The 26,533-nt window shown below is 34.0% G+C and overlaps 6 protein-coding genes across 10 annotated transcripts in view; 4 read left to right on the top strand and 2 right to left on the bottom strand.

The window, feature by feature from the left end:
- Positions 1-363: 363 nt before the first annotated feature.
- On the top strand, positions 364-4,712 carry LOC122400325 (regulator of nonsense transcripts 2). Of its 2 annotated transcripts, XM_043401720.1 has the most exons (3): positions 364-538; positions 977-2,966; positions 3,633-4,712. In XM_043401720.1, exons 2-3 carry the CDS (start codon positions 986-988, stop codon positions 4,433-4,435), a joined length of 2,784 nt encoding a protein of 927 aa, XP_043257655.1. In that variant the 5' UTR covers positions 364-538; positions 977-985; the 3' UTR covers positions 4,436-4,712. The 2 variants fall into 2 exon arrangements, with proteins under 2 accessions (XP_043257655.1, XP_043257654.1); XM_043401719.1 differs by having other exon boundaries at positions 977-4,712.
- A 509-nt stretch (positions 4,713-5,221) lies between these two features.
- LOC122400360 (methylosome subunit pICln) lies at positions 5,222-7,219 on the bottom strand. 2 transcript variants are annotated; one of them, XM_043401784.1, is made up of 6 exons: positions 6,958-7,219; positions 6,445-6,570; positions 6,227-6,369; positions 5,742-5,918; positions 5,569-5,658; positions 5,222-5,415 (listed from the first exon to the last, which is right to left on the bottom strand). In XM_043401784.1, the coding sequence occupies exons 2-6, from the start codon at positions 6,561-6,563 to the stop codon at positions 5,333-5,335; spliced, it is 612 nt and encodes a 203-aa protein (XP_043257719.1). In that variant the 5' UTR covers positions 6,564-6,570; positions 6,958-7,219; the 3' UTR covers positions 5,222-5,332. The 2 variants fall into 2 exon arrangements, with proteins under 2 accessions (XP_043257719.1, XP_043257720.1); XM_043401785.1 differs by lacking the exon at positions 6,958-7,219 and adding an exon at positions 6,745-6,930.
- Positions 7,220-9,829: 2,610 nt separating this feature from the next.
- On the bottom strand, positions 9,830-13,389 carry LOC122400330 (homer protein homolog 1). 2 transcript variants are annotated; one of them, XM_043401728.1, is made up of 7 exons: positions 13,183-13,389; positions 11,882-12,038; positions 11,669-11,800; positions 11,339-11,590; positions 11,096-11,242; positions 10,676-10,951; positions 9,830-10,224 (listed from the first exon to the last, which is right to left on the bottom strand). In XM_043401728.1, exons 1-7 carry the CDS (start codon positions 13,206-13,208, stop codon positions 10,039-10,041), a joined length of 1,176 nt encoding a protein of 391 aa, XP_043257663.1. In that variant the 5' UTR covers positions 13,209-13,389; the 3' UTR covers positions 9,830-10,038. The 2 variants fall into 2 exon arrangements, with proteins under 2 accessions (XP_043257663.1, XP_043257662.1); XM_043401727.1 differs by having other exon boundaries at positions 11,096-11,590.
- Positions 13,390-13,764: 375 nt separating this feature from the next.
- LOC122400387 (alpha/beta hydrolase domain-containing protein 17B) lies at positions 13,765-16,083 on the top strand. Its single transcript, XM_043401835.1, has 3 exons — positions 13,765-14,667; positions 15,522-15,654; positions 15,727-16,083. Exons 1-3 carry the CDS (start codon positions 14,024-14,026, stop codon positions 15,808-15,810), a joined length of 861 nt encoding a protein of 286 aa, XP_043257770.1. The 5' UTR covers positions 13,765-14,023; the 3' UTR covers positions 15,811-16,083.
- LOC122400388 lies at positions 15,952-20,260 on the top strand (the record flags this gene model as incomplete). The annotated part of the gene is made up of 2 exons (XM_043401836.1): positions 15,952-18,349; positions 18,424-20,260. A coding segment is annotated over one exon (1,257 nt), but the record flags the coding sequence as incomplete, so codon positions are not given.
- Positions 20,261-23,137: 2,877 nt separating this feature from the next.
- The window catches only part of LOC122400385 (semaphorin-1A-like), a 502,715-nt gene continuing 499,319 nt past the window's right edge, over positions 23,138-26,533 (top strand). For both annotated transcript variants that reach the window (XM_043401831.1, XM_043401830.1), the window contains exon 1: positions 23,138-23,514. The gene's annotated coding sequence lies outside the window, so the exon portion shown is untranslated. The remainder of the gene's footprint in view (positions 23,515-26,533) is intronic.

Below are 26,533 nucleotides of genomic sequence, written 5' to 3'. Positions count from 1 at the left end.
TCGATATATAAATGAAACATTTAAAATTTGTAATTAACGAATTTATTAAAGTTGTTATTAAAGTTAATAAGAACTTTCGCTTCTTCAAATTGGAGAGTAATTTTAAATAATCATATAAAAGAATTAAAATTCATTGAAATTGAATATACACAATGTCCATTGCATGACTAAAACCTGATTGGCTGGCAGTGCCAATCGATCTTTGGTCAAAAACTCTCGAAAATTCGTTGACAAAAGTTGCAATAAATAATTGATGCAAAAGTTAAAGCTTTGAGAAAGAACAAACAGTATTATATGCACACACAAATAGTAATTTGTATCAATTTTATTATATTCGTTTGTATTCGAAGATTAGCCTCTTGCCGAGATACCTTTGCTATAGTCCCGTTTTATTTAGATCGATTTTATCTTCTAAAAAAATAGACTATAGTAGTTTGTACACGAACAGTATCGTATTGTTAGTATGTGAATTATGTGATTGCTACTAAAAGATTAGTTGTCGTCTGCCATAACATAACCTTATTTACATTTTAAAGGCGTAAGTAAACAACTCCAAAAGTAGTAGAACATAAAAATTGTTCAAAATAATATGACTAATACAATTTATACCCTCACCTTGTTTCAAACAAAAGTATTTAATTTTTATATAAATTTTGTTATTTGTAATTTTAATATAAATATATTGGGTACTGTAAAATATGCACAATATTTCGTAATTAAAACAATATCATACATTGAAAGCATAGTTTTTCAATGACATTACAGACTATAAAGTTTGGTATACTGGTAGACTATAAAATTTGGTGTACAGATTTTGACATTTTATAATATAGAGCATTCACTAATTCATATCATACAAATTTTTTTTTTCATTAATGATACAATATACATGTAACTCAATTAATAAATACATATATACACATAAGTACTTATTCTTGATTATATTTTGTGAAAATATATATATTTCATGTAACAGAATTGAATCATGTCAGAAATTGAGGAAGCAGCACCAGAAGCTGCAGAAGCAGCTATTGAACAGGATGTTGTGTCTGAAGAAGATAAACAATACTTAATGGAATATGTAAAAGAAACAGAACAACGGCTTGCTACAAAAGAAGAAATTCGAGCATCTAATTTAAACCCTAATAGACCACCAGACACATATTTTAGCAAATTAGATTCAACCCTGAAAAGAAACACAACATTTGTGAAAAAACTAAAAAACTTTAGTAGTATACAGTTAGATACAGTTTTAAAAGACATGATGCATTTAAATTTAACAAAATATGTAAGCGAAGTTGCTACTGCTTTAGTGGATGCCAAGTTAAAAATGACAGATGTTGCGCCTGCTATTAAAGTATGTAGCTTTTTACATCAAACATATGCAGAATTCTCTACGCATTTTTTTGAAAATTGGCAAAGAATTTTATCTCTGAAAGTTGTAGATAAAATTGCAAATCCGAGCAAACTTAGAGTAGATCTCCGATTTTATGCAGAGCTGGTTAATGCAGGAATTTTCACGCATAAACAAGGATTATCTCTACTTGGTTCAGCATTAACAGTTTTGATTAATATGGATAAAGAAGAACACAACAATGCAAGCATTATATTAAGTTTTTGCAAACACTGTGGTGAAGATTATGCAGGTCTTGTACCTAAACGAGTAAGGGAAATATCAGAAAAATTAAATGTACCAATTCCTAAAAGCAAATTACTTTCACCTGATAAACAACAAAATGTTAGATTACTACTACGAGATTATTATAACTCGTTATGCAAGCACTTATTAAAGGAACACAAAGATCTTCAAGCATTTGAAAAACAAAACCGAAAAATATTACAAACCAGAGGTGAACTAAGTTCTGAAAGAAAAGAAAAACTTGAAAGTCTTCAAGTATCTTATGAACGTTTGCTTAATAATGTACAAAGTTTTTCTGATACTTTGGATGAACCTATGCCAGAACTTCCTGTTGATAGCGAAATGAAAGCAGAAGCAGAGGAAACCTTGAAAATGATTAGCGAAGGGGAGGAAAATAGTATCTTAGAAGACATGTGGGGAGATGACGAAACTAGGCGATTCTATGAAGTTTTACCAGACTTGACGGTATTTCTTCCAGGATCATATTTAAAAGAAGTACCTAAACAAGATGCCCCAATAAGCGAAGAAGCTTTAGATGAAGAAGTAACATTTGATGAATTAGAAGAGACTGAAAAAGTGGATGAACCTGAAGCAGAAGTGGATGAGCCTCAAGTTTCAAACATAAGTAATAAAATACTTTTGGATGCATTCCTAACTCATTTACCAAATTGTGTAAATCGTGAAATGATTGACAATGCTGCAGTACACTTTTTAATGAATCTCAGCACAAAACATAATAAGAAAAAATTAGTAAAAGCGTTATTTGGTGTGTCCAGAATTCGTTTAGATCTACTACCATTTTATTCACGGTTGGCTGCTATTCTTTATCCTGTTATGCCTGATGTTGGAAATGATTTATGTTTAATGTTAAAGCATGACTTTAAATACCACGTACGCAAAAAGGATCAAATCAACATAGAATCAAAAGTAAAAGTTGTCAGATACATTGGTGAACTTGTAAAATTTAAACTTTACTCGAAGATAGAAGCATTATATTGCTTAAAAGTTTTGTTATATGATTTCACTCATCATCATATCGAAATGGCTTGCAATTTATTAGAAACATGTGGAAGATATTTATTTTGTTCACCAGATTCGCATCAAAGAACAAAAGTATATTTAGAACAAATGATGCGTAAAAAGGCGGTCACTGCATTGGATTCGCGTTATGTAACAATAATTGAGAATGCATATTATTTTGTAAATCCACCAGAATCTACGGGTGGTGTCTCTCGAAAGGATAGACCGCCGATTCACGAATTTATAAGAAAATTACTATATCAGGATCTTTCCAAGACAAATACCGATAAAGTTCTTAAATGGATGCGTAAATTAGACTGGGAAGACGAAAGCGTATCATCTTACGCCATTAAATGTCTTACTGCCGCTTATAACGTTAAATATTTAAATATTCGATGCGTCGGAAGTTTATTAGCAGGACTTGTTGCGCATTATGAAACTATAGGTCCTCATGTAGTCGATGGTGTATTGGAAGATATAAGGCTATGCATGGAAATTAATTTACCAAAATTTAAACAACGTCGTATTGCTATGGTTAAATATCTTGGAGAATTGTATAATTATCGTATGGTAGAAAGCGGAGATATATTTCGAACATTGTATCTTCTGATTACTTTTGGAGTCAGTATGGATCATTCCGCGCCAAGTATCCTCGATCCACCCGATCATTTGTTTAGAATTCGATTAGTCTGTACATTATTAGAAACCTGTGGACAATATTTTAATGGTGGTTCTAGCAAGAAAAAACTTGATTATTTTTTGATATTTTTTCAAAATTATTATTGGTTTAAATATACAGATCCTATTTGGACTTCCGAAAATCCTTTTCCAGTAGGTATAGATTATATGTATCGCGACACGCTAACAATGCTAAGACCTAAAATGCAATTGTTCCAAAGTTACAAAGAAGCCCAATGTGCTGTGGAGGAATTACGAAATACATTATACCCCACACTTGGAAATCCTATTGCAGAAGATGGTGCTGATCGTACCGATGGAGACTCTGATATGGGTGTAATTGCAGAAGGAGATGAAGAATTAACTGTCACCACTGGAAATGGCAGTGGAGATGCAAAGGGTGTGGCCGATTTACATTTTGAAGAGTCTGAAGATTGTTCTGAGGCACAATCGGAAGAAGAATGGACCGCTGACGCGGAAAGAGACGATACTATGGGTACTCAAGAAAATACACAAGGAGATCAAAGTCTTTCAGAAGGTGGTACGGATGGTGTTCTTATGGATGTTACAGAATTAAATGCAGCATTACCAGCTGGTCCTAGAAGAGTAAGTTGCCCAGAAGACGACGACTTTTTGTCTGCTCTCGATAAAATGGTCTCGGATAATATACAAGATAGAATGCGAGATTCGGTAAAACCTCAACAAGTAGATATTTCAGTTCCTTTACATGTAAAAAGTACTAAGAAAACATATGAACAATTGCAAGAAAGACCTACTGATAATAGTACAGTCGACTTTGTGCTTATGCTAAGAAAAGGTAATAAACAACAGTATAAAAACTTAGCAGTTCCTGTGTCGTCAGAATTGGCGATGAATCTCAGAAATCGGGAACAAGAACAAAAAGAAGAAAAAGAACGAGTTAAAAGATTGACATTAAATATTACAGAAAGACAAGAGGAAGAAGATTATCAAGAAACAATTAATCAAAGTACTAGACCAGTGACAGTAAATTTAAATAGAGAACGGCGTCAAAAGTATAATCACCCTAAAGGTGCACCGGATGCAGATCTTATTTTCGGCCCAAAAAAGATTCGATAGATTCATTTAATTATTCTTGAAAGAATACATGAAATATTATAAAATCAAGTCATTTATACATAAAATTGCAAATTATACGATCTCTGTATTTGCTGCATAGAATGTACAGCAGAATATTGTTTCTTTATTTTTAGTTTGAAATTCACATCTGTCTGCTCTTAATACAGATTCTCACTCGTATGTGATTTTTATTATAAGGAATATTGTTTTATAAGTATATTAGAAATGTACGAATGTGTCATATGTGTTATGTATTGCAGTATATTTAAATGAAAAAAAAAAAAGAATGCGAAATAACAAAGTTATGATTTTTTTTATACAATTTGAATATAACTGTCCTTGTTATACACATCATAAATTAGATATAATTTTTATGTAAGAATACAAATAATTAAATTTCAAATTTAACAGATTTGAGCATTGTGTTTAATCAAATTGTCATATTAACGTCATTCATGTAATATTTACAAAAAATTTACATGTTGACATGTTTAAGAGTTTTGATTATAATTTAATCAATTTTACGTTTGTTATACATGAAATTGTTATTTTAAAATTTGTAAATTCTTACGATATTAATAATGTTTTTAACAACTTCTAGAAGACTATATTTATTAAATTTTATTTTTATTCAAATCAGTATAAGAAATTAATAATTTTTTAAGAAAAAATACAAATATGCGTATAAACAAGGAGCTGAGTATGATATGCAATTGTTTACTTTTACCTAACAAATTATTTGTGTACAAAATGAATATAAATAAATGTTAGGTGTTTTCATGTTCGGTACAGCTCTATAATACAGTTTGCCATAATATCACATATCTACCATAATATATGATACTGGTAATTTTAAATTAATACTAAAAGCATATCTGCATTTTGACGTCATCATCTTTATGGATCTTCCTCCGCATCTTCAAATTGACCTGCTTCTATGTCCATAGCTTCGTCTGCTTCTGTGCCATTGTAATTGATACCTATTTGTTCCAGCAATGCAGAATCACAATACATGTATACATGAACTTAGTTATCATTCCTTAAACGGAAGATTTTTCACAGACATCCATATTTTACACCAAAACCATCAACGTAATTTTTTTATATTAATAATTGCAAGGTATAAATATTACCTGGTGGTACAATGTAGGGAGCATCGCCAGCACCAGCTTCATAATTTTCAAAATCATCTTCCTCTGCGTCTTCGTAAATATCTTCTTCGGCTGTGTAATCACATATACTTCGTACATAAAAAGTTCACACGACAAGCCAAACTTTGTGCATTATAACAAACTATTTTATCTACCATCTGAAAAACTATCCTGTGGATCAGGATAAAGTGCCTGACACTGATTCATTGCTTGAAACATTGCATCCAAGTTATTTGTATCATCAGGAGCAAATCTCATTTCCGTAAAATTAGGATCTGCATCTTCATCCTCATTTTCGGAACCACTTCCAGAGGATGGAGGTAAAGGTGCATCTTCACAAAAATTTGCATGGGAAAAGTAAAACTAGAATATCAATTATTATTGCTTAATTTCTACATTTAACACATTTGCTCGATTGTAAACTTGCAACACATCTACAGATCTTGTGTGGCATACCAGTTAAAAATCACTACTTTGTATCGAATAAAATTACTACAAATATGTTGTCTATGGCAGATTGTATAACAGTAGCAAATGTGTTAACTAAATAATATTTAATCAAAGATTTCTAGCTAAATTATAGACTTTAACTTTGTTTTGAAATGTACGCACAAATATGTTCAAAGGAGAGTACATATACCTGGAAGGTCTACTTTTGCATCGACCACAATATATAAACATTTTCTTGGATGTAGTTTATCTCGTAATATGCCATGTAAAGATATATCAGGATATTCAAGTGAAAATCCTTGTTGTGTATCATAGTTCACCCAAGAAAGCAAGCTACCAATGTGAACGTTACATTAAAACATGTAAGTACTACTATGAAACTTAAATTTGTTCCATTTTAGTTTTTACCTCTCTGTAATATACAGAGTTCCTTTCCCCAGCTCTCTATCATTAATGGACACAGTGGTATTTTGCTCTTTATGGCGTATTCCTTCCTGCGGTGCAAGAAAATTGCTAAACACTACCATTTTTTACCTGTAACATTTAATACACTAATTTATCACTTACACATACTACTATTAAAACATTAAATTTATATTATTCAGTTACAGATAATCTTAGTTTTAAAAACAAAAAAGAACAAAAATATGTATTAGGTTATGCCGAATTTGTTCAAACACAATACTTATTTTATCACAATGCACGTACAAATGTACATGTATTCTATGCAAGTATTCTTTTTTAAACAGTTGTATCACTAATTACACATGTGTTTTATTTAAGTAATTTATGTATAGACATAAAAAGAATGCGAAACACATAAGAATGTAACTACGGTTTAAATACTGATCCTACTGGTTCAGTAATGACTTCTACTGTATTCGTTTAGTTAGTTCGTTAATTATTAGTATGTAAACTCACCACTTGCTTGTACAAAATAATCGTAAACAACAGCAAACCAAGTTGTTCTTAAAATGAACGTTTTTTTTTTTAAACAAACAACTCGACTTTACAAATTCAGTTGTTATACGACACTTTGATCACTCTTTTAGCGATTATGGCAATTCGTATGTTGAAAATTATACAATAATTAAAGTTTACTAATGCCCAATAATTGCGAAAATCAATATATATTTTTTCATTTTATAATGTCTATTAATGTAAAATTATACCGCAGGTTACACTGTTATGTTTCCCCTTTGCGTTATTGATGCAGAGCACGGAGTGTAATATACGATCAACTCGTCTATATTGCTTTCGGCACTTTACTATGATAAACTATAGATAGTAAACTAGATATGTACAGTCATACATATGTAAAGATAGGAGATTTTGTTGCATATTTTTTTAACTTTGTATTAATTTAAAAATTTTCAAATTATTTCGAAGAGTCTTATGTTACAGTATCCAACAACAAGAACTGTATACAAGTTGAGAATCACTTACATACATATTCTAATATTTTCGTCATTTTTGCTAATACAAATAATAAATTAATTTATTTCGTATAAACATTTAACATAATCGACACATTACTACGCAATACAAATTTTAGTAAAAATTCATTATTGTAGTTTTAAATGATAAACAAGTATAAGAAAAAATTGAGAAAAATAGCAAAAAATACTAAACCCACATTAACAAAAAGTTCCGAAAATTAACATAATTAAAAATGTTTCATACGATACATATTTATGAAAATATAGGTGTAATAACGTAATTGGTAATAGAGCACAGGAAAGCCATCTGAAAATGTTTTATTATGATTACATATGGCAAGCGAGGTTTTTGTTTCCAATTCCTCAAATTTAAAATTCATCTCCGCAACATTTTTACGTACATACATACATACTGTCAGTACAATAAAAAGTGCACCTTTTAGTATTTTGCACTTCATTTACTACTAGAAATTATTTATTGTTACAAGAAATATCACCTTGACATCTTTCAGAAGGTCGGTCAGAATCCTTGGGCGAATTGTTTTCTAGTGAACCTATGCTATTCAAGTATAACATATTGAAGAATATCTGGCTTGAATGCTATAGAATGTTTTAAAAGATAGTGATAAGTGAATAACAAATCATTTACATTGGAAAACATTAAATTTATTTTTTTAACAATGAATCAATGTATATTATGGTTTCATAAAAAAATTAACAAAACATTTTGCACATTAAAAACATCTTTCTTTTTTGCACAATATTTAAACATCTGATAATCCTTCAAGCTGAAACCACTAAGTTACCCATTGTAAATGAACTATATTATATATTTTCTCATGCCATACTTTATGTTAGATATCAACGATACTGTACAGCTCATGCCAGACTCTTCAATTTTATATATTCTTACAAATTGATAAAGGTAAATAATTTATGATAGAACAGTATGGATACAATGTACAGCTGAATTAAATAGTTATACTACATAATTGAGTATCACTAAACGTTACTAATGTTAATTGTGCATTTTTCTTATTTGTGTTCATGGGTAACTGAATTTTATTGTTGATTCCAAGGGGCTAAGTTCCAAAAAAACATTGAGAGACATGTATCACACTAAATCTTGTGACATTTTTGATATGTTTTATGTTTCTAAATATCATAAAAGTCCTTTGTAAGCATGTAATGACAACCTGATCGACAGTAACAGTAGTAACAGTTATAGAAATAGCACTAACAATGATACTACGAGTAATAATAACAGCAAGTAGTAGTGCAGCAGTAGTAGTGGAGGTAGTTATAATAGCTTTAATAATGATAATAATAGTTGTAATAGTATAGTAAGAGTTGTAGCTTAGTAATGAGTCAAAGATCAATAGTAATCAGTGAAATAGTATTAGTAATGATGACCGCAGTATAATCGTAATTATAATTTATTTGTTAGACATTTAAACACAATTGTAAGACAAAACAAGTTATAGATCTAATTTGAGTGATATATATAAAAATCCACTATAACAAGATATACAGGGTATTCGGCCAACCATGGGGAAAATTTTAATGGGAGATTCTAGAGGGCAAAATAAGACGAAAATCAAGAATATCAATTTCTTGACTGAGGCTTCGTTAAAAAGTTATTAACAATTAAATTAACAAATTTTAAATCGTTCTGAAAAAATTATTTTAGGTTGCGGGGGTCAATTATAATCATTTTTGGTGAATAGAGTTACCCCCGAAGTCCTCTCCATTTTCTAGAAAAAAATTCGAGGTGTGAAATTTTTCGACAAAATTAAAAAATTTCAAATTGTTTTAAACAAATTATTTTTGGTTGCAGTGGTCAATTACAATCATTTTTGGTGAATACACATACACACGAAATCCTATCCACTTCCGAAAAAAAATACTGTGCGGGCGGAATTTTAAACGTTAATAACTTTTTAACGAAGTCTCCATCAACAAATTGGTATTCTTGATTTTCGTCTTATTTTGGCCTCTAGAATCTCCCATTAAAATTTTTCCCAGGGGTGGCCGAACACCCTGTATAGAAAACATAATACATTACACGTTAATTAAATAACTCATAGTAATTCTTTTAACATTATTCTTATGATGCAGTATAATAGATATATAATATCCAAGAGATTCTTGTTCTTATCTGTGCAGAAGTAAAAGCATTTTCTGTATTCATATCAATATATAAAATTTTTTTGTACATGCAGAAGTATACAAATTAAAAACACAATATATAAAACAACGTTAATAAAAAAGGTATTTTTATATACAACAAGAATAAGAGTATGGCACGAAAGACGTTTATGAAAAATAATATCAAATATTGTTATTAATTTAACATAGAATAAATATTTTAGAAAGATGCAATCTACCCTTATCATTTGAAGATAGTGTTCCTAGTTTACCTTTTCAAGACTTTTTTTACTATGTATGTTTTTTTTGGAACCTTTCCCTTTGTATTAATCTACACCGTCCATTTGTATACTTCACTTATATAGTAAATACAAAACTCCCAAGAAGAATATTCTTAGGTTTACTATGTGCAAACTTAGGTTTGCAGTGTGTTTGTGATTTCTCGATGTACAGTTACCAAATCTTGTATATATCCGGCTAATCTTGCATTTAACGTATCCAAATTTTGTTTTTGGACTTTATTCGCACTTAATGCGAGTTCTAATTGTTCATGAACTGCCCTTAACATTTCACGAAGTTCCGCATTATCTTTCTGTAACGCCTGTAAAATAAGAGTACAAATTTAACGAGTATTTAAATATAATTTATAGAAGTGTGCGAGGCCTCGATGTTTGAGACGAGACGAGACCTCGAAAGTATCTCATCATTCATAATGTTAAGAATCTCGAAAATCATCGATTTATCGAAAGTAATCGAAAATCTCAAATATGTCGGAAGCCTCAAAAATGTGAAAAACTTAAATAAATGGTGAATATATAATATGTAAGTAACATTAGAAATCTGCATATAGCAAAACTGATTTTCTAACCTTTATAGAATCTAGCGATTTTCGATATTCTCGAAAATAATAATGTTTCAAGGTCTCGTTTCGATCTCAAATAAAATTTTCGTCACATATCGACTCGAAATTTTCGAGGCCTCGCGCACCTCTAATAATTTATTTTATGTACTATTACTATGTACCAAACTAAAATTTTATAATATATACATACTACAAAATCTTTATTTTTTGTAGCCATAGTGAGAGCTTTGATTTCTTCATTTCGTGTTCTAAGTTCACTTTCTAATGCTTCGACTCTCAACCTTAGTGCTTCGCTATTGCCTTCTGCAATTTTTCCAGCTTCCAGGTCTGCATATTTAACTTTAACTCTAGCATTTTCTTCTTTATACAACTGTAATTGTCTTTTCCACTCATCAACGTTAGCTGTAGATTCTTGTAATGCACTTGTTAATCTTGCATTGTTCGTTTTCAAAGTAGTTAATTCAACCTACAATACAAATTGAAGCTTCAACAATTAATAAGAACAAATAGAGAGAAAATCTTAATGGCATAGATTATCAAAATATAATAATTGTTATGTATTTACGTTTGCATATATAGCATATATATTTTAATGAGTTTAGAATCGTACCTCCCATTTCTTAGCATTTGCAGAGCTTTGTGCCAATGCTAGTTTCAGCCTATCATTTTCATATTTCAGCTGCATCTCAGCCGATTGTCCACTTTGCGTAGAACCGAGTTGCGAGGATTTCCCTTGATGTTGTGGACTCTCTGTACTCTGCTGAGAAACACTCTGTGATCTTGAATGGACTGCATTTTTCAATTCGTCATCCATTTTATTCTGACAACTACCAGGTAAGGGACTGCTGCTTACCAAAGATACATTGTTTTGAGTAGAGATCATGTTGGCATTTGGGTTTGGGTTATTCGATGTGGATACATTGGAATTAATCATTGATGAATTTGGTGGATCTATAAGATCTTGTTCTGATGATGGCATACCCGATCGCGATGTAATCGGGCTAACGTTTGCACTAGTAGCAGGAGTGACAGACGAGCTATTTGATTGTAACTTAGCACTAGCTAATTTAGTTGCTTCCTTCACTTCATGAAACTTCTCAATAAACTGCCAAATGAATGATATTGTCTCTGAGATTGTGGTGTACACATGGCTGTGCATTAACTAAAGACGTATTTCACAAACCTTTCCTAATTCTTCTTCAGATGAGAAGCCAAGACCATATACGGTATTGGCTCTAACATCTGACCACTGGCCAAATTTTTGTGATGTTTTTGTGAAGGTCATATTTGGAGTAATAGTACTATTTATTACAGCCTAAAAATAAAACAAATGTAAGTATTTTTTAAAGATAACATAAATATATTCTGTTTAAAAAAAATTTATATTTTTAATCACCTTTGCTCCTTCAACGGAAATTATTCTATATAGACTTCTTGTTGAATCATAAAAAAATGAAACAGATACTGCTGCTGTAGATGCCGATACCCAAGACCTTTTCGTCTTGGGATCGATATGAAACACGTGCGCTTTGCACGTGAAAATAGGTTGTTTACTGTAATTTATTAAAAGCAAGATAGGTATTTAAGTATATCTATTTATTCAATACATGCAGCATCTACTTATGCATCATACTCAAAATACAAATTATAGGATTTTAATAATGAATATCTTAAAATTTATCTTTTTACAGAACTTTATTCTATATAGTCTACAGAAACATAACAAAATTAAGTTCCTTAAAGAAAACTTGAATGTACATATTTTTACATGCCTTAAAATTAATAGAATGAAGATGTAATATTATTACAGTTTAACATTGAAATGATATTAATTTGGAGGAAATCAAAGGAAATGAATATAAACAAGCAATTTGTCTTTTATATTTATCATGAAAAATAAATATATTTCTATATGGAATTTTTTAAATTTACTATACGTGCAATATTTGTACAATTTATATACATTTATTTAAAAGTAACAGGAAATTTTAACAATTAATAAATTCTTCATTTTTCAAAAAAAAATATCTATAATGGAAATGCAATATATTTATTCTTCTACTAAAATGCGAAACCACTTATGCAGCCTATCTGAAAAGAAACAATATATAATAATAATATAGACGTTAACAATGATCTAAATATAGATGAACAACATTGTTACACTATATTAGAATTAATAAAATTGTACTCAACTATTTTTAAACATAACAATGTTATTGAAAGAAGAAATTTAAAAAAAAATTCAATTTGATGAATATTTTTACAGTTTGTGGAATAATTTTTTTTTTATAATACAAATCTAAAAATATATCGAATGATGCACGAGTAAACAACTAGAATAAACGCATCTCACGCGGTACCGACTTATCCCACTTTCGCTGTTCTATTGCGTGGTTATATATAGATAAAAGAAAAGAAAAACATTCTGCTCCAGACTCTTCTGTCGTACGCACCCACCTAAACGCGTATCTGCGATGATGTAGGGAATAAGATCATAAATAGACAGGAAAAGATAGTACAGATCGTTAGCCAACGCAATGAAATTGACCTATTTTATATCAATTGACGGTATTCGGTAATATAAGAATTAAGGATAATTTATAGTACTCGTATAGGACGTGGAAAGTGTGCCTCGTGTGTACATATATTACACACCCTTAAAAGGCGGTGCGGAATATCACCACGTTCACTTACCCCATTGTTTCTTTGCCGGATGCCATACAAGTAAATGTTAATTTCACAGGCTCATAGAAAATTCAATTTAACGTGAATATATGATAACTATTTTTGGATAAAGATTCTCGAAATTATTTGAAGATTTATAAAAATCCGTCCAACGAGAGATTAAGGTACACCAGTTGACAGCCGCCATCGGCCAAAACTATATAGCGAACAGCAACGATCACGCAACAACATGAACTAGTCGAGTTTCCACCATATACCTGGATTTAATCGATTTTCCACGAAAGGTTGCTGTCTATTGCTAACCTCATAGCTGTCTTTCGAAAAAATCACTAGATCCAGTCTCACCATAAGGCGCATACTTATGTACCGTTCACGCGCTTTCTATTGCTACTTGAAATGTTGGTAATACACTTAGCGGTGCTTGAATACATGATCATTCTTCATTATATATCGAATCATCTTGTTGGTTTTAAATTCTTCACCAATAGCGAGCAATGAGTAAAAGAGCAACGCTGGAAAGTAGCACCATAATCTCTATCCTTGTTCCGTATCTCATTTTACCTGAATACAATGAAAGTGCGCAACGTTTACTAGGTGGGGGCATTGTGTGAGAAAGAGAGAACGAAGGAGGGAGAGAAATTGTCCGTCTTGCGAGCCGTCATGGCTGAATCATCGTGAAAGACTCTTGCAAGAGTAGGATAACAAATGACATTGTGATTAAATTAGTAGGCGTGAAAGTTATAGTGCATGAAACTCACGTTTAAGACAAATCGCTAATCTCGATGCGGAGACATCAAGAGGGAACGTGATAAACGGTGTTTTCGCGTGTGCGTGACTCCCCCGTGAAACGATGAACGGGTTAAGTTTTAGTGAATTGTGTTGCTTGTTTTGCTGTCCACCCTGCCCGTCCAGAATCGCTGCAAAACTAGCGTTTCTACCGCCCGAGCCTACTTACACGTTTGTCGAGGATGAAGGTTCCAAGTTTACAATTTCTCTGTCCGAGAGGGCAGAATGGCAATTCGCGGAAAGGGAGAAAGAGTTGGTGGAAGGTTTCTATGCGAGAACGTCACGAGGGAACCGAATAGCCTGTGTGTTTGTACGGTGCTCCGCTACTGCACGTTTTACAATTTTATTTTCTCATGGCAATGCGGCCGATCTTGGACAAATGTCAAGTTTTTACTTGGGACTTGGGGCGAGAATAAATTGTAACATATTCAGCTACGATTATTCGGGTTACGGGGTTTCTGGTGGTAAACCGTCAGAAAAAAACCTTTACGCGGATATAGACGCTGCGTGGCATGCTCTAAGAACACGATACGGTATTAGCCCAGAAAACATTATTCTATATGGGCAAAGTATCGGGACTGTACCCACGGTCGATCTGGCCGCACGATATGAGGTTGGCGCAGTTGTTCTGCATTCACCTTTGATGTCGGGAATGCGAGTTGCTTTTCCAAAAACCAAAAGAACATGGTTCTTTGACGCCTTTCCCAGGTAAGTTGGAATTCCTGCGATACACGCGATTTTGTTTATTGCCTTAATGAAACGCGATCTATAATCCGCTTATCGTACACTGCCATTCGCATAGCTAAGGTTTACGCGCATGACACTATTGTCGAGTTAAGTATCCATCTATGCACGTGGTACAGATACAGCAAATTCCATACGTACACGCGACAATGTATTCTAAATTTACAGTCTAAAATTTGTGTTGAACGCAGCGAATATTTCGAACCAATGTAACGAATTTGCGGAATATTATTCTGTCGTACCCGCTTAAATTATTCTTTGTGCGATTCTCAGAATCACTGAATCAAAGTATGGGAAGCAATAAAAGTTTATCTGAATACTTGTCTCGTGGAAACCTGCAAGTTGCACGATCCGTTGTATAGTTCACTAATAAGTGTTACGCTTCAGCTGCCGTGTATTTGTAATCCGTACATTGTTCTTTATTTGATTAAACTGTACTGAATTGCAATAATCGAATATTTGTTAACAAGAAAAACATTTTAACATTATATTTGACTGTATTCTTTACATATTCTTTAAACAAATATGATCCGGGAAACATTATTTTTTCTTATTTATATTTATAAAATTTACATATTTATGAATCAAATATTTATTTAATATATAAAATATAGGAAAACAATGTTATTATTTACAATAGTGTCAACCTCATTGATATCAAGAGCCTTATAGTTTATTGAATGGTAATTATTAGAAACTTCTTTATATTATATTGAAAACAATATCAGGCATCTTGTATATCATCTGTACGCATAGCATAATGATGTTACAGGTACAGGTAAGATGTAAGGGATAAATGAAATTTTCTTTATGTACAGTATAGATAAAGTACCCAAAGTTACGTCTCCAGTTTTGGTCATTCATGGAACTGACGATGAAGTAATAAATTTCAGTCATGGTTTAGCAATTTATGAAAGGTGTCCAAGAGCAGTAGAACCATTATGGGTTGAGGTATATAATTCTGTTTATAATTCTATTTGTCAAAGAGTGAAATTTTATGAATGGTACAAATCATGTTTCCAGGGTGCTGGTCACAATAATGTGGAGATGTTTGATCAATACTTAGAGCGACTGAAACAATTTGTAAGCGTAGAGCTGGTAAACTGACGGCGACTAAGCCTCTCCCAGAGTCAGGGGGGGCAGGGAGGAGGGCATACGCATGTGAGCAGTCAAGGGCGCACCACTTCTAATAATTCAAATACGATCAGCTCCATTTCAACAAGCTCACAGACTGAAAAGCTTGTCTAGCAGTCGCCTCCCACAGGGGAAAAGGCACCCGTCCTCCCCTGTGATGAAGAATCATTCTTTGCCTCTATAGACGATGTATTCTTCTGTGATCAACAGACAATTAGTAACCAGGAAATTCACCGTACAGATTCTTTAAAGGTCACATGTTCCGAAGAAGACGACTCAAGTTTGGACAGTAGTTCAAGAAAAGCAATTCAGCATGATGAAAGAAACGTGAAGCAGAAAGAAGTAACTACAAATGTGCAAGATAAGAAACATAATAAAACAATATTAGAGAATACACCTGTTCGTCACAATTTTCGCTTAAATCATATTGGTCAAGTTGCAAAGAAACACATTTCTTTACCTAAGAATTTAAAAAATCCGTTTAGCAAAAGTCAAAAGAATATTGTTCACAGAACTTTGAAAAATTCATTTGGACAAAGTCATAAAAAAACTAGTATTCAGGTGTCGCACACAACTTTAGTTGACATACAGGTCGAAGACTGCCAACAACATACGATCGCAGAAAAATCAATTTCGTCATTTTCCAATACCTCTAGCGATAATACTAAAGATACTTCGGATTGTAAAAGTATTCACACTCAGCTTAAAACAGAGAAGAAGTCTCCTATAAACCAGTTTAAATATAATAGTATAGAATCTGCATTGGAGTCACAGTGTAGTAAAAACAATAAACAGTATTGTTGTTCTAAAACTTCAACTAGAGAAATAATTGCAGAAGGTAAAAGACTCGAAGAACACGAAACACAGGCTAGTAATGAAAAATCTACAGAGTATGTAAAAAAATTTCTATGGGGTAGTAAGAATAACAAATTTACAAGTAAAAGTTTTGAGAAATCGAGTAAAGATCAAGGGAGGAACGATTCTATTGAAAAGAAATCGAAGAATAAAAAACTTATTTGCAGTCCTTTAAAAAAATTTGGCCGGTCAACTTTAACAATTGAACCAGATAAAATTATGATAAATTTACCAAAGTGTTCTCCCTGTGCTTGTAGATTGGCTGCAAGCTCAAAAATTTTGTCGTACGATACAAATATACTTTCACGACTTACTATAAATCAAGACAGTCCCCTCCACGTAGTACGTTCGAGAACTCCGTCGCATGTAGACGTACGTACAGAGATAAATTTGAAGTCTTCGGAAAGGATGTTAACACAGGCTAATTTATATTCAAATACGCAACACTTTCAAAAGACACGGTATACGCCGCGAAGTAAAAGCGTCGGTGAGCTGTGTAACATTACGAATAAGTGAGGTGAAGGCTCAAGAAGTTACCCAAAACTTTAAGGAAATTATTGAATACTCTGATACGATAAAAGAAAAGCGATAAAGAGGCCAAGTGTTAATTAAATAACACAAATTCCATGTCTCGCAAGTTGCAGTTCCACTGTTCTTCCACACAACTGTCTTCAAAGAAATCACAGATTTATACGCACGACACACATTCGGGTTGTAACAGTGCTAGTGAGATTGTGCACATAAACACACATATGACACATTTATAAAATTTATTATATTTCTAGAACTATGAGATAATATATCTGTGCATACTAAATATTCTTACAGTATATGCACACACACTGGTGCATGTGTGTATGTGTAAGCCGTTTCTGCAGTGTAAATTGTGGAACGTTGTTACGACAAATATGTCGAGTATTATTATTTTTATTATCATCCTCCTTAAGACTAGGAAGACGAATGGCTTTCGTACATTGAAACATTTTCCGCCACCATAAATGTCGCAATCGACGGTAGCGAGCGAGTGGCATGAAAATTCCTCGCTGAACCTACTCAACTTAAATTTCTATATAATTTTATATGATTATTTGTTATTTAAAAAAACTCAAACAGTTTCGTAAGAGCTACAATTGTTGTTTGTCTTACTATGACATTATGCATTTAAACTTGTTTTTTAAAAAAAAAGAAAGTAGCTACTAATAGATTTGTTAATGAATGTGAGGTGTATGAATTGCATTGTGTGTTTTTTATGGCTCATCTTTAGAAATTAGGTTCAGCGGTGAAGCAAATGTTATGTGAAATCGCATGTTTTTATAAATGAATCGTCACTGTGACCAGTGTATATGATAGCTGTATGAATAATAAAAACATTTGTTTTTATATTGACCCACAGCAAAGGCCTGTGCAGCGAGCAATGGAAATCTTCCAAGGTAGCAAAGAATTTAGGATAGAGATAAAAAGTTAATGGATAGCGTTAAGGAAATGTGTAAGCATGAAATGTCCTAGAAGACGCTACGTTTTACCGAGAGTGAATAAAATGAGGATCTTGTAAACAACAATAAGAATGCAAATAGATAGGGACAATATTACTGCCAAACTTGATTATGAATTAGTTTATTTCTATTGGGGTGAATCGTTTGGAGGACCTTGTCTGTAGGTATGTTTCTTGTTAGTATTTTTATATCTCGATAATGTAAATACAATGCAATTAAATAATTTTTCTTTTATTAGTATATGTATAATGTATGCGACAACGTGAAATGATCGTGCGGAGCCAATGGAATGAATCGGCGCTAGTACATGTATGTATTCCTGTAGAAATTTTTTTGATTTTCCAGTAAATATTGTGAACGTTTACTATCCCGTCCTCGTCTTTTTAAATACATTGCTATATATAATTGTGGCTGTCGTATGAATGAACGGAAAGTGAATATAGACTTACGAAATATTTAATAAGGAATAATCTAATTAAATTTGTTTTTTTAAAATAAATAAGTAGTAATTTGTACAAATTCGCCAGTGAATTTAGTGTTTTGCAATCAATATTCTCTTGCATTTTTATACTGTCCACGTGTATCATTTTCGTTAGTTGTTCCACGTAATCATTGTTTTCACATTTCATTTTGGAACATGTCATGTGTATAAATATTAAATACTTTTTGTATTCACTTTCCCATAGTATTAATTATGTAGAATATTCTATGGCGTAGAATCGTACGAATACAAAATTGAGTCCGATATTTCTCTTCCATTGGTCTTCGCGTAGCCGCTGTTAACCGATCGCGATTCTAATCTATTTCGTAACTTGTGAACAAAAAAAAAGAACAAAAAAAATAAAATTTATACTGTTGTTTGACAAATGTCTAGTTTTATAGACGATGAATACGTTGGGGGCAGTTTTATCGATAATTAATAAAAAAAAAAAAGAAATACGAAAAGTTGCAATGAAAGCTCGGAGCTCGACAAAAGTCCAACGATTCGTCGTTCGTAAAACTGGGTAAAAAATATCTTTTGTACAGCATATTTGGATGCGTATGTGTCCCCTCTTTCTTCTACTTTCTTTCTCGTTCCATGCCGTACTTTCTCTCTATCTCTCTCTATTTCTCCTCGCTCATTTCTTTAACTGTTTTTTTACTGTCCTACTCTGTCTCTCATGCGCGTAAAGCAATCGACCGGTTCTGAAGAGCACTTTCGTCTTTCATGATTGCAACGCGCCATTTGAAATGGTACTCGATGGTCTTTCGGGTACCGTAAATCATGGTGCGCTGATATTCATAACTGTACATAATAGCCTGTAAGTGAAGTATTAGAAATAATGTACTCAGTGTTCTGTTCGGTCGTATCTAATGTACTTACGGGAGAAGATGGGTTAAAGAGATGGGAGGGAGGAGACATAAATGTAAGCGATTACGACGATCGCTAATCCGATCATCAGTGTCGCGCGCATCAAGGAATGACTAATGTAAAACGAATTAGTTGGTTAGATCTTTGAATAAGAATTCTGTAGATCATTGCAAAATTATTAGGGGAAAGAGAAGAAAGAGAAGAAAGACGAGTATACCGATCATCCTGAAATAAACACCGAAATTATCGTTTATTTAGCGCGTAAAGATGTACGTAGACAAATGACGTTATTTCTTATAAAAAATCATGTAGAACGCGTAATCCAAAATATAGCTGGTCCGATTAGGGTTATTTTAGTTTTATACACAGATCGCACTTGACTTGAGCGTACTGCATTTGCGAAGTACTTTACTGATCTTGCGACGTCGAAACAATGTATAATTATTATGTAAATTACACGTTTTAGCTCACCATTATCCAATGCAGCTTTTTTTACCACCGGATCTCACATTATCGCATGCCATTTCTCGAATAAATCAACTCTTGCAGGAAACATCGTTCCCCTTGTTTAAGTCATCGATTGTCGTACACGTTCGTAATCGTAGAAATCGTATTTAAATAATGCAGCCGCTCATTGTCATTTTTATTTCTTTTTAAAAGTTGAAATTCATTATATACTCATGATCTTGATCTTTTAAATAATTTTTTTTTTTTTTGTTTCGTTAGTACCCTACATTGCAAATTGGTATCTGTAATTAATGCTATTGAAATAACAATGTTAATAAAATTCTATAGAAATGACAACAAATCGTGTCCTGTGAATTGACTCGTAATCCGATCCGATTATCCTCAATTCGTTCTTATATCATTCCTCCTTTGTTGTAATGCGACATAAAATTTTGCCATTGACTGTACCACGCTGAAATCCTCGGTTCCTGTCCGATCACCGAACTTAAGCTGCGCCTGGTCACGGTTAGTGCTTTTAGATGGTTGACCATCCAACAAGATTTATCGTAAGAGTGGTTTCAAAACCCCACCTCTAAAACTTTGGGTTTCTCGGCTAATGGCTAATAGTAATCGATTCCCATGTTCAACATCAAGCCAAGAATATATGTATAAGATGTGCTCGCGGATATTAATATTAATTTGTATACGTCCGTTCGTGTTTCTTCATAAGAATATTAAACATGTATTATCAATTTTATATAAAAATTAGCGAGTCACAAAATTATCAGCGCGTAGCAAAAAGCTAGCTTACGAACGAATTTAATATATTTGTTAGTTATTCGTGAACAAAATTAGCCCAACTCTGACATTCACCTTACTGTTCTATACCAATCGTCTCTTACCATTGATTTTCTCTTTGCGAGCCAGACGCGCAGCATAAAAAACGCTCGTCAAATTCAGGTCTATGGCCGTTGTCAAACAAACGTGAAAAAGAGCTCGTGCGAAAAAGTAATTCGTCAAACACGTCCCTCGAGCACGTTTAACGAATATAAATACTGGGGTAAGAATATTCGGTGCCGCGTATACTTGAGACTTCGTTTGGTTAGTGTTGGCTGACGAGAGCGGACCGTCCCCAAGCGTGGTTTTAAGTTTCAGAGAGGGTAAAACGCTTGGCTCTTGCAATTAGTTTAAGTCGTCGGCGGCTGTTGGGTAGACGTATAATCCCGGTTATGCTGTCGAATAATGATAATACAGCAACGTTCGCATTGATCGCAGATATCTTGTCTCGAAGGTCAATGCGTTTCTACGATGAAGTAGAAGGAAATGCTCGAGAACTACGAGCTGGTTCGCTGGACTCGGCTCAGCACCTTCGCAGCTCACCTGCGCTGAAACCTGATGCCGACGATAAAAATGAGAACAGGTTACGCGGCAGCTCGAGCACTAACGGCTGCACTATACCTCGAAGCAGCGCGCTAAGCTACTTCGAGGATGAAGCAAAATTTTATGCCACCGGTCGCGTATTAAGGATTAAAATCTGTCCACGATTTTCTACGACGATGATTTCTTCCGTGGACACGCGAAATATGCAAAGTCGTTTTCATAAAAACAAGATTTGTTCCGCGTACGATTACTGTCTGTAATCCGTGTCAAATCATAGTATTCAGGAAATAGGTTCTGTCTAACTACTTGATGATGCATGATTCGTTCTAACTGTACCAAAGTGTAGTCGAATTAGGAAAATGGACGGTTATGAAAATTGACACGGATCGCATAGCGTTAACCCTCTGTGACCCAAATTATATTTAGCTTTCGGATAAATTTGTATAACAGAATATTGATAAACATTGATAATGGGATATAAATTGAAAGGTAAATTTTAATAAAAGCTACCTTCCAAGCGTACCCATCCTCGCGATAAATTGCAATAAATTGCTGTTATACGTAGATTCTTTGATGTTCATAATATTGCTTTAATCCTTTGAGGCATTGGGCAAATGTATTATGCATTAAATTTTTGCAATTGTATTTGCATTTGCATCGTTTTAATATAAAAAAAAAAATAAGATTGTGGAAAGAGTTTCTTTCTCGTTGGCCACTCAGGTGCAAAAATAATATATCAAAATTCTGAATATAAAATGTAAAATTACGTAATACAAAATACATGTACTAGTAGTTTATAGGCGAGCGACATTTGTTATTACGATTATATTTCATTTTTGTTTTTCGAGATTTATCGGACATCGGTTTACCGGTATTGGAATCATTAATGATTACTTAACGTTTTACGTCATCAGATATAAACGCGTGAAACTATCTTTGTAAAAATAAAGAATTACGTTTTTAAATTAACTTTATCAGCAACTTCGACATTCTGCCACGCCCTTGGCGTATAGCGTCACGCAGTCTGCTGAACAATTGTACTCCGTATCACATGCCGCCGCGGTCTCCACTAGGGAGCCTATGCGTTGCACACACATGTGGGCGTCCAGCGTATTGCGGTATATAATTTGAAGAAAAAGATATTCGAACGTTCCTCTGTTTATATTGTATACGAAACCGAATACGAATCTCTTTCAACGTAAAAAGGTTCTAAGAAATTACGGTCTCAAACGTATGAAATTAAAAACTCACGTGGATGTGTATTGTTATTCGACACGTGCATCAATAAGAGCAAGTGGGTGTTAGAAAAACATTATCTTATCGTAGTAGAGGTAAATGATTATCGCGAAAGCAGTTATCTTTATAAGTGTAAATAAAACTGCCTACGTATAGAGAATCGCGTGCGCAAGGAGTACAAAGAGTCCACGGAAAAAAGAATTTGCCGTTCGCTTTTTTTTCGCGACACGGCCACGGCTCTTTAACAGACAAGTCGTTAATGAAAGGCACGCGATTAAAGATTTCCACGTTACGGCAATATTTGTTTATGAACAAGCGATGGAAGAAAGTGTTCGATAGAAACACATACTGTTGTACACGGCGTAGGTATCGAAGAACCGTCGAAGGCTGAAGAAGGGACCGAAGAATGGTCAGAAAGGACAGCGTAGTGGGGAGAACGGTTGACTGTGGGACAACGGAGGGGATCGCGGGTGAAGGAGTGGGGTACAGCGGGAAATAGAACCGGCAGTGGCGGCAGTTGCGTCTCGAGCAGCGCGCGTGTTGTTTCGTTCCGTCCTGTGCATGTAGCTTTTCGCGATAAGCTACCGAGGCTTTTACGTGCCGACGAAACTCGTTTCTTTTTTTTTGTTTTGTGCCGCGATTCGCGCCCACGCGGCCATCGCAAGGGAAACCGTAATAACGTGGGACGTCCTATAAACAGGACAGTGGATATTCGGTGGTGTTTTCAGTGTTACTTTTCTGTGTTAACGTTCGTTTACTTGACAAGATTTGTTTCTTGTCGCGTAGGTTATACCAGGAAGAGCTCCTGGTAGACACCCCACTGGGAATTTTATTTGTGAGTGTGTTGCATCTTCACGAGGAGGATTGTTGATTCTGGCTGAGCACACGTCCGCGCCGATTCGGTCTACAGTTTTGGTAAGTCTATCCACTCGAAAGAGTCACTTTTCTATTTCGGAGCAGCGTCTTTAATTTTTTTTAAAAGGCTCCATTGTCGAGTTGTTGGCGCGAAGTGCCAGCGATAGAAGACCCTAAGAACCATGCAGGGTCTTCTATCACTGTTTCGGAGTACGAACGTTAACTGTCTGTCAGACGGTAGGGAAGAAGTGTCGTGAATACGTACCGTTGTCTACCGCAATTAAGAATGCTACTAGCGTGTAACAGTTGCGCGGCGTTTGGCACGAAGTACAATAACGGTCGGTTTATTCTCATTCGTACGTCTGGTATACCCTTTGTCGTAAATAGTAAATACACGTGTGCAGGCAACGACGCCAACGTCGCTGTGGCATGTAACCTCTGGCGTGCATCGTAGAAAACTAACGCCGACAATTTCATATACTTTCCTTTCGGAATTTTTCCCTTTTGTTTTCTCGATTCTCGACTCGTTCGATCAAACAACAGATGCACGTGCTCGGTGGAAATGATTTAAATCCAACACGAATAAATTTTTGAGTACGACAAAGTTCGTGCAAACAACGCGTTTGTTACGATACAATAGCGTCCTCTTTGGAATGCATGCTTGGAATGTTATCAAAGATGTAAACAAACAAGGGAACGAATGTGACGTTGAAAGAGCAAAAGGCAACGGTTGTGTCCGTATCGATAAAAGTGAATTCTGGATTAATCGATTTATCTACCGAGTCGATAAATTTTATTTTGCGTGTTCCGACTCGCTTGGCGACAGTTCCATTTTTCTTTGTGCTCTACGATGCATCGTATTCCGGGGGTAAATAGAATATTTCCGTAGCAACGTGCCATTTAGCCACGTATGCACGCGCACGACGGCTCCTCGTAGTAATGCTTAACGAGGCAAATTCTTCCCGAACCGTTTCTACCGTGACATGTCGAAGGAGAAAAGAAGAAAAAAAAAAAATGAAAAATAAAGCGCACGATCGAGCGTACGTGTACGTTCGTGTACGTGCGCGACGGAAGTTTAGAAAGTCGTGGCGAGTCGTATACACGGTGACCGGCTACCCAGTCATTCTTTACGCTCGGGAACCGGTTTGGAGCTTTTCGCCCGAGGGGCCCCACGACTCGAACGTAACGACGCGTGGTGGCCGACCACGGTAAGCTTGAGCTCACGGTGAGCCTCTATCGCGCTGAAAGAAAACGTTCCAAATATTATTGTCGACTATCGGGTCCCAGCGTGTCCTTTAAACGCGCATCGAGTCGATTATATCGAGCCTACAGAGATCGTAGGCTTACAGACTGAGCCCACAGATCTTGATACACAAATATAACGTATGCAGGTTAATTATTATTGGTCCGAAATGATTAGTCGTCACTTTACTGTACCTATTTAACACTAGATTTACCAGCTATTAAAGGGGGAGTCTCAAGTGAATTATAGAAAATTGAACCATATTTCTTCACTTTTTTTTAAGGAAATGTTACATCTGACGTTATGATTCATTTGTGCAGTTTACTTAGCTATCCTTTGGGAATACGAAATAATTTTTTTATTAATTTTCATTAACTTTTAATGTTGTTATCACATCCGCAGTAAACATTTGTTTAAGCAGTTCTCAGGGTTGATAGAAAGATTTTTATTCGGTAGGTTTACAGTTATCGCCCGTACCAAAATAATTAATTTATGTTGCAAATTGACAAAATGGTGAAAGCTTAAAGTAAAAATTGCAAAATTTCGTCGTTTCTCTCGCAACTTTTTAATAAAAAAAATATCATCAACTCGTTATAACAATTTGATTTTGGTACGGGTGAGAACTATTAGTATGTGGAACAATGTGTAAAAATTTCAAAGCAATCGAACGTATATAGTTTTTGAGATTTTATCTACGCCAGGTAAGAAAGTAACAATACTTGACATTTATCTTTCAAAATGTAACAGTATATTCTTAAATATATATACTTCCAAAAAATGAAATAAAAGAAAAATTGATTTTTTTTAGGTCTCACATGAAACTCCCCTTAAGTATACCTATCCCTACCAAAACCAGTCAGAATGACTGGTCTCTAGAAAAAGTGCTCAGTGGGGCTTTCAGTCTTTTTTTACTTTTAAAAAATGACAAAAAAGATTAATAATATTAATTGTAATACATAAATAGATTTATTGACATTATCAATCAATCGAACGCTTAATTGTTTGTAGTTCATTGGTCACAATTTTTACATATGCTGATTTTGCTCTGTGTGCACTTTTCGCGTACATTTTTTTCGCATATATTGCAAATAGTTGTGGTCTTATTATTATTGCAATATCCTATTTGACGCCGTTTACGTAAAGAAGCGGTACTACTTGAACTTAGTATATTAGCTTCTTGTGGTTTTCCCCTTGAAGAAGTTCTTCAGCTAGACGAAACAAAAAGTATTTCCTTGATATATTTTTGCCTGTCGTGTTTTTATACAATATCCAGTAATTTATTCCAGCTAAATCTAAAACATGAAAAAATCTTGAAGTGGCCACCTTCTGGAACCTGATTTTACAGTATATTTTCGTGCCATTTGGTCAGTGACATCGACGCCAAATTTTGTGTTATTATAAAAAGACACAGTTTCGGGTAATTTCTTGTTAGTTTTGCCAATTTTTACGCGTTTGTGTTTTGTACTTAGTACAAGTACTTTCTTATTCGGTTTACTCTTGTAAACTGTAAGTGTACATCGATTTGATTCGTACAGCAAACTGTAAGTGAGCATCGATTTCCCTCCTGTTTGCACGTATTGTTCCAAGCAAAGAAGTATTTTTAGATAATAATTTCAACGCCAGAGGCAAACTGGTAAAGAAATTGTCCGTTGTTATGGTTTTACCTTTCAAAGTACATGGTTCTACAAGTTTCAGTACAACATATTCATGTAGTGGGGATGATGAATCTCGAGCCTCATCTTTTCGTAAACAAGGAAATCCATTTATTACATATTTAGTTTTAACGTCAGGCGCCAGCTAAATTTCTGAGGTTTGTTTGGCATATACAGGGTGGTC

The sequence above is a fragment of the Colletes gigas genome, unplaced genomic scaffold, assembly GCF_013123115.1.
Source record: "Colletes gigas isolate AHSC1104 unplaced genomic scaffold, ASM1312311v1 Colletes_gigas_Sc00017, whole genome shotgun sequence".
Taxonomy (NCBI): domain Eukaryota; kingdom Metazoa; phylum Arthropoda; class Insecta; order Hymenoptera; family Colletidae; genus Colletes; species Colletes gigas.
This window is presented reverse-complemented; position numbering and strand designations above follow the sequence as displayed.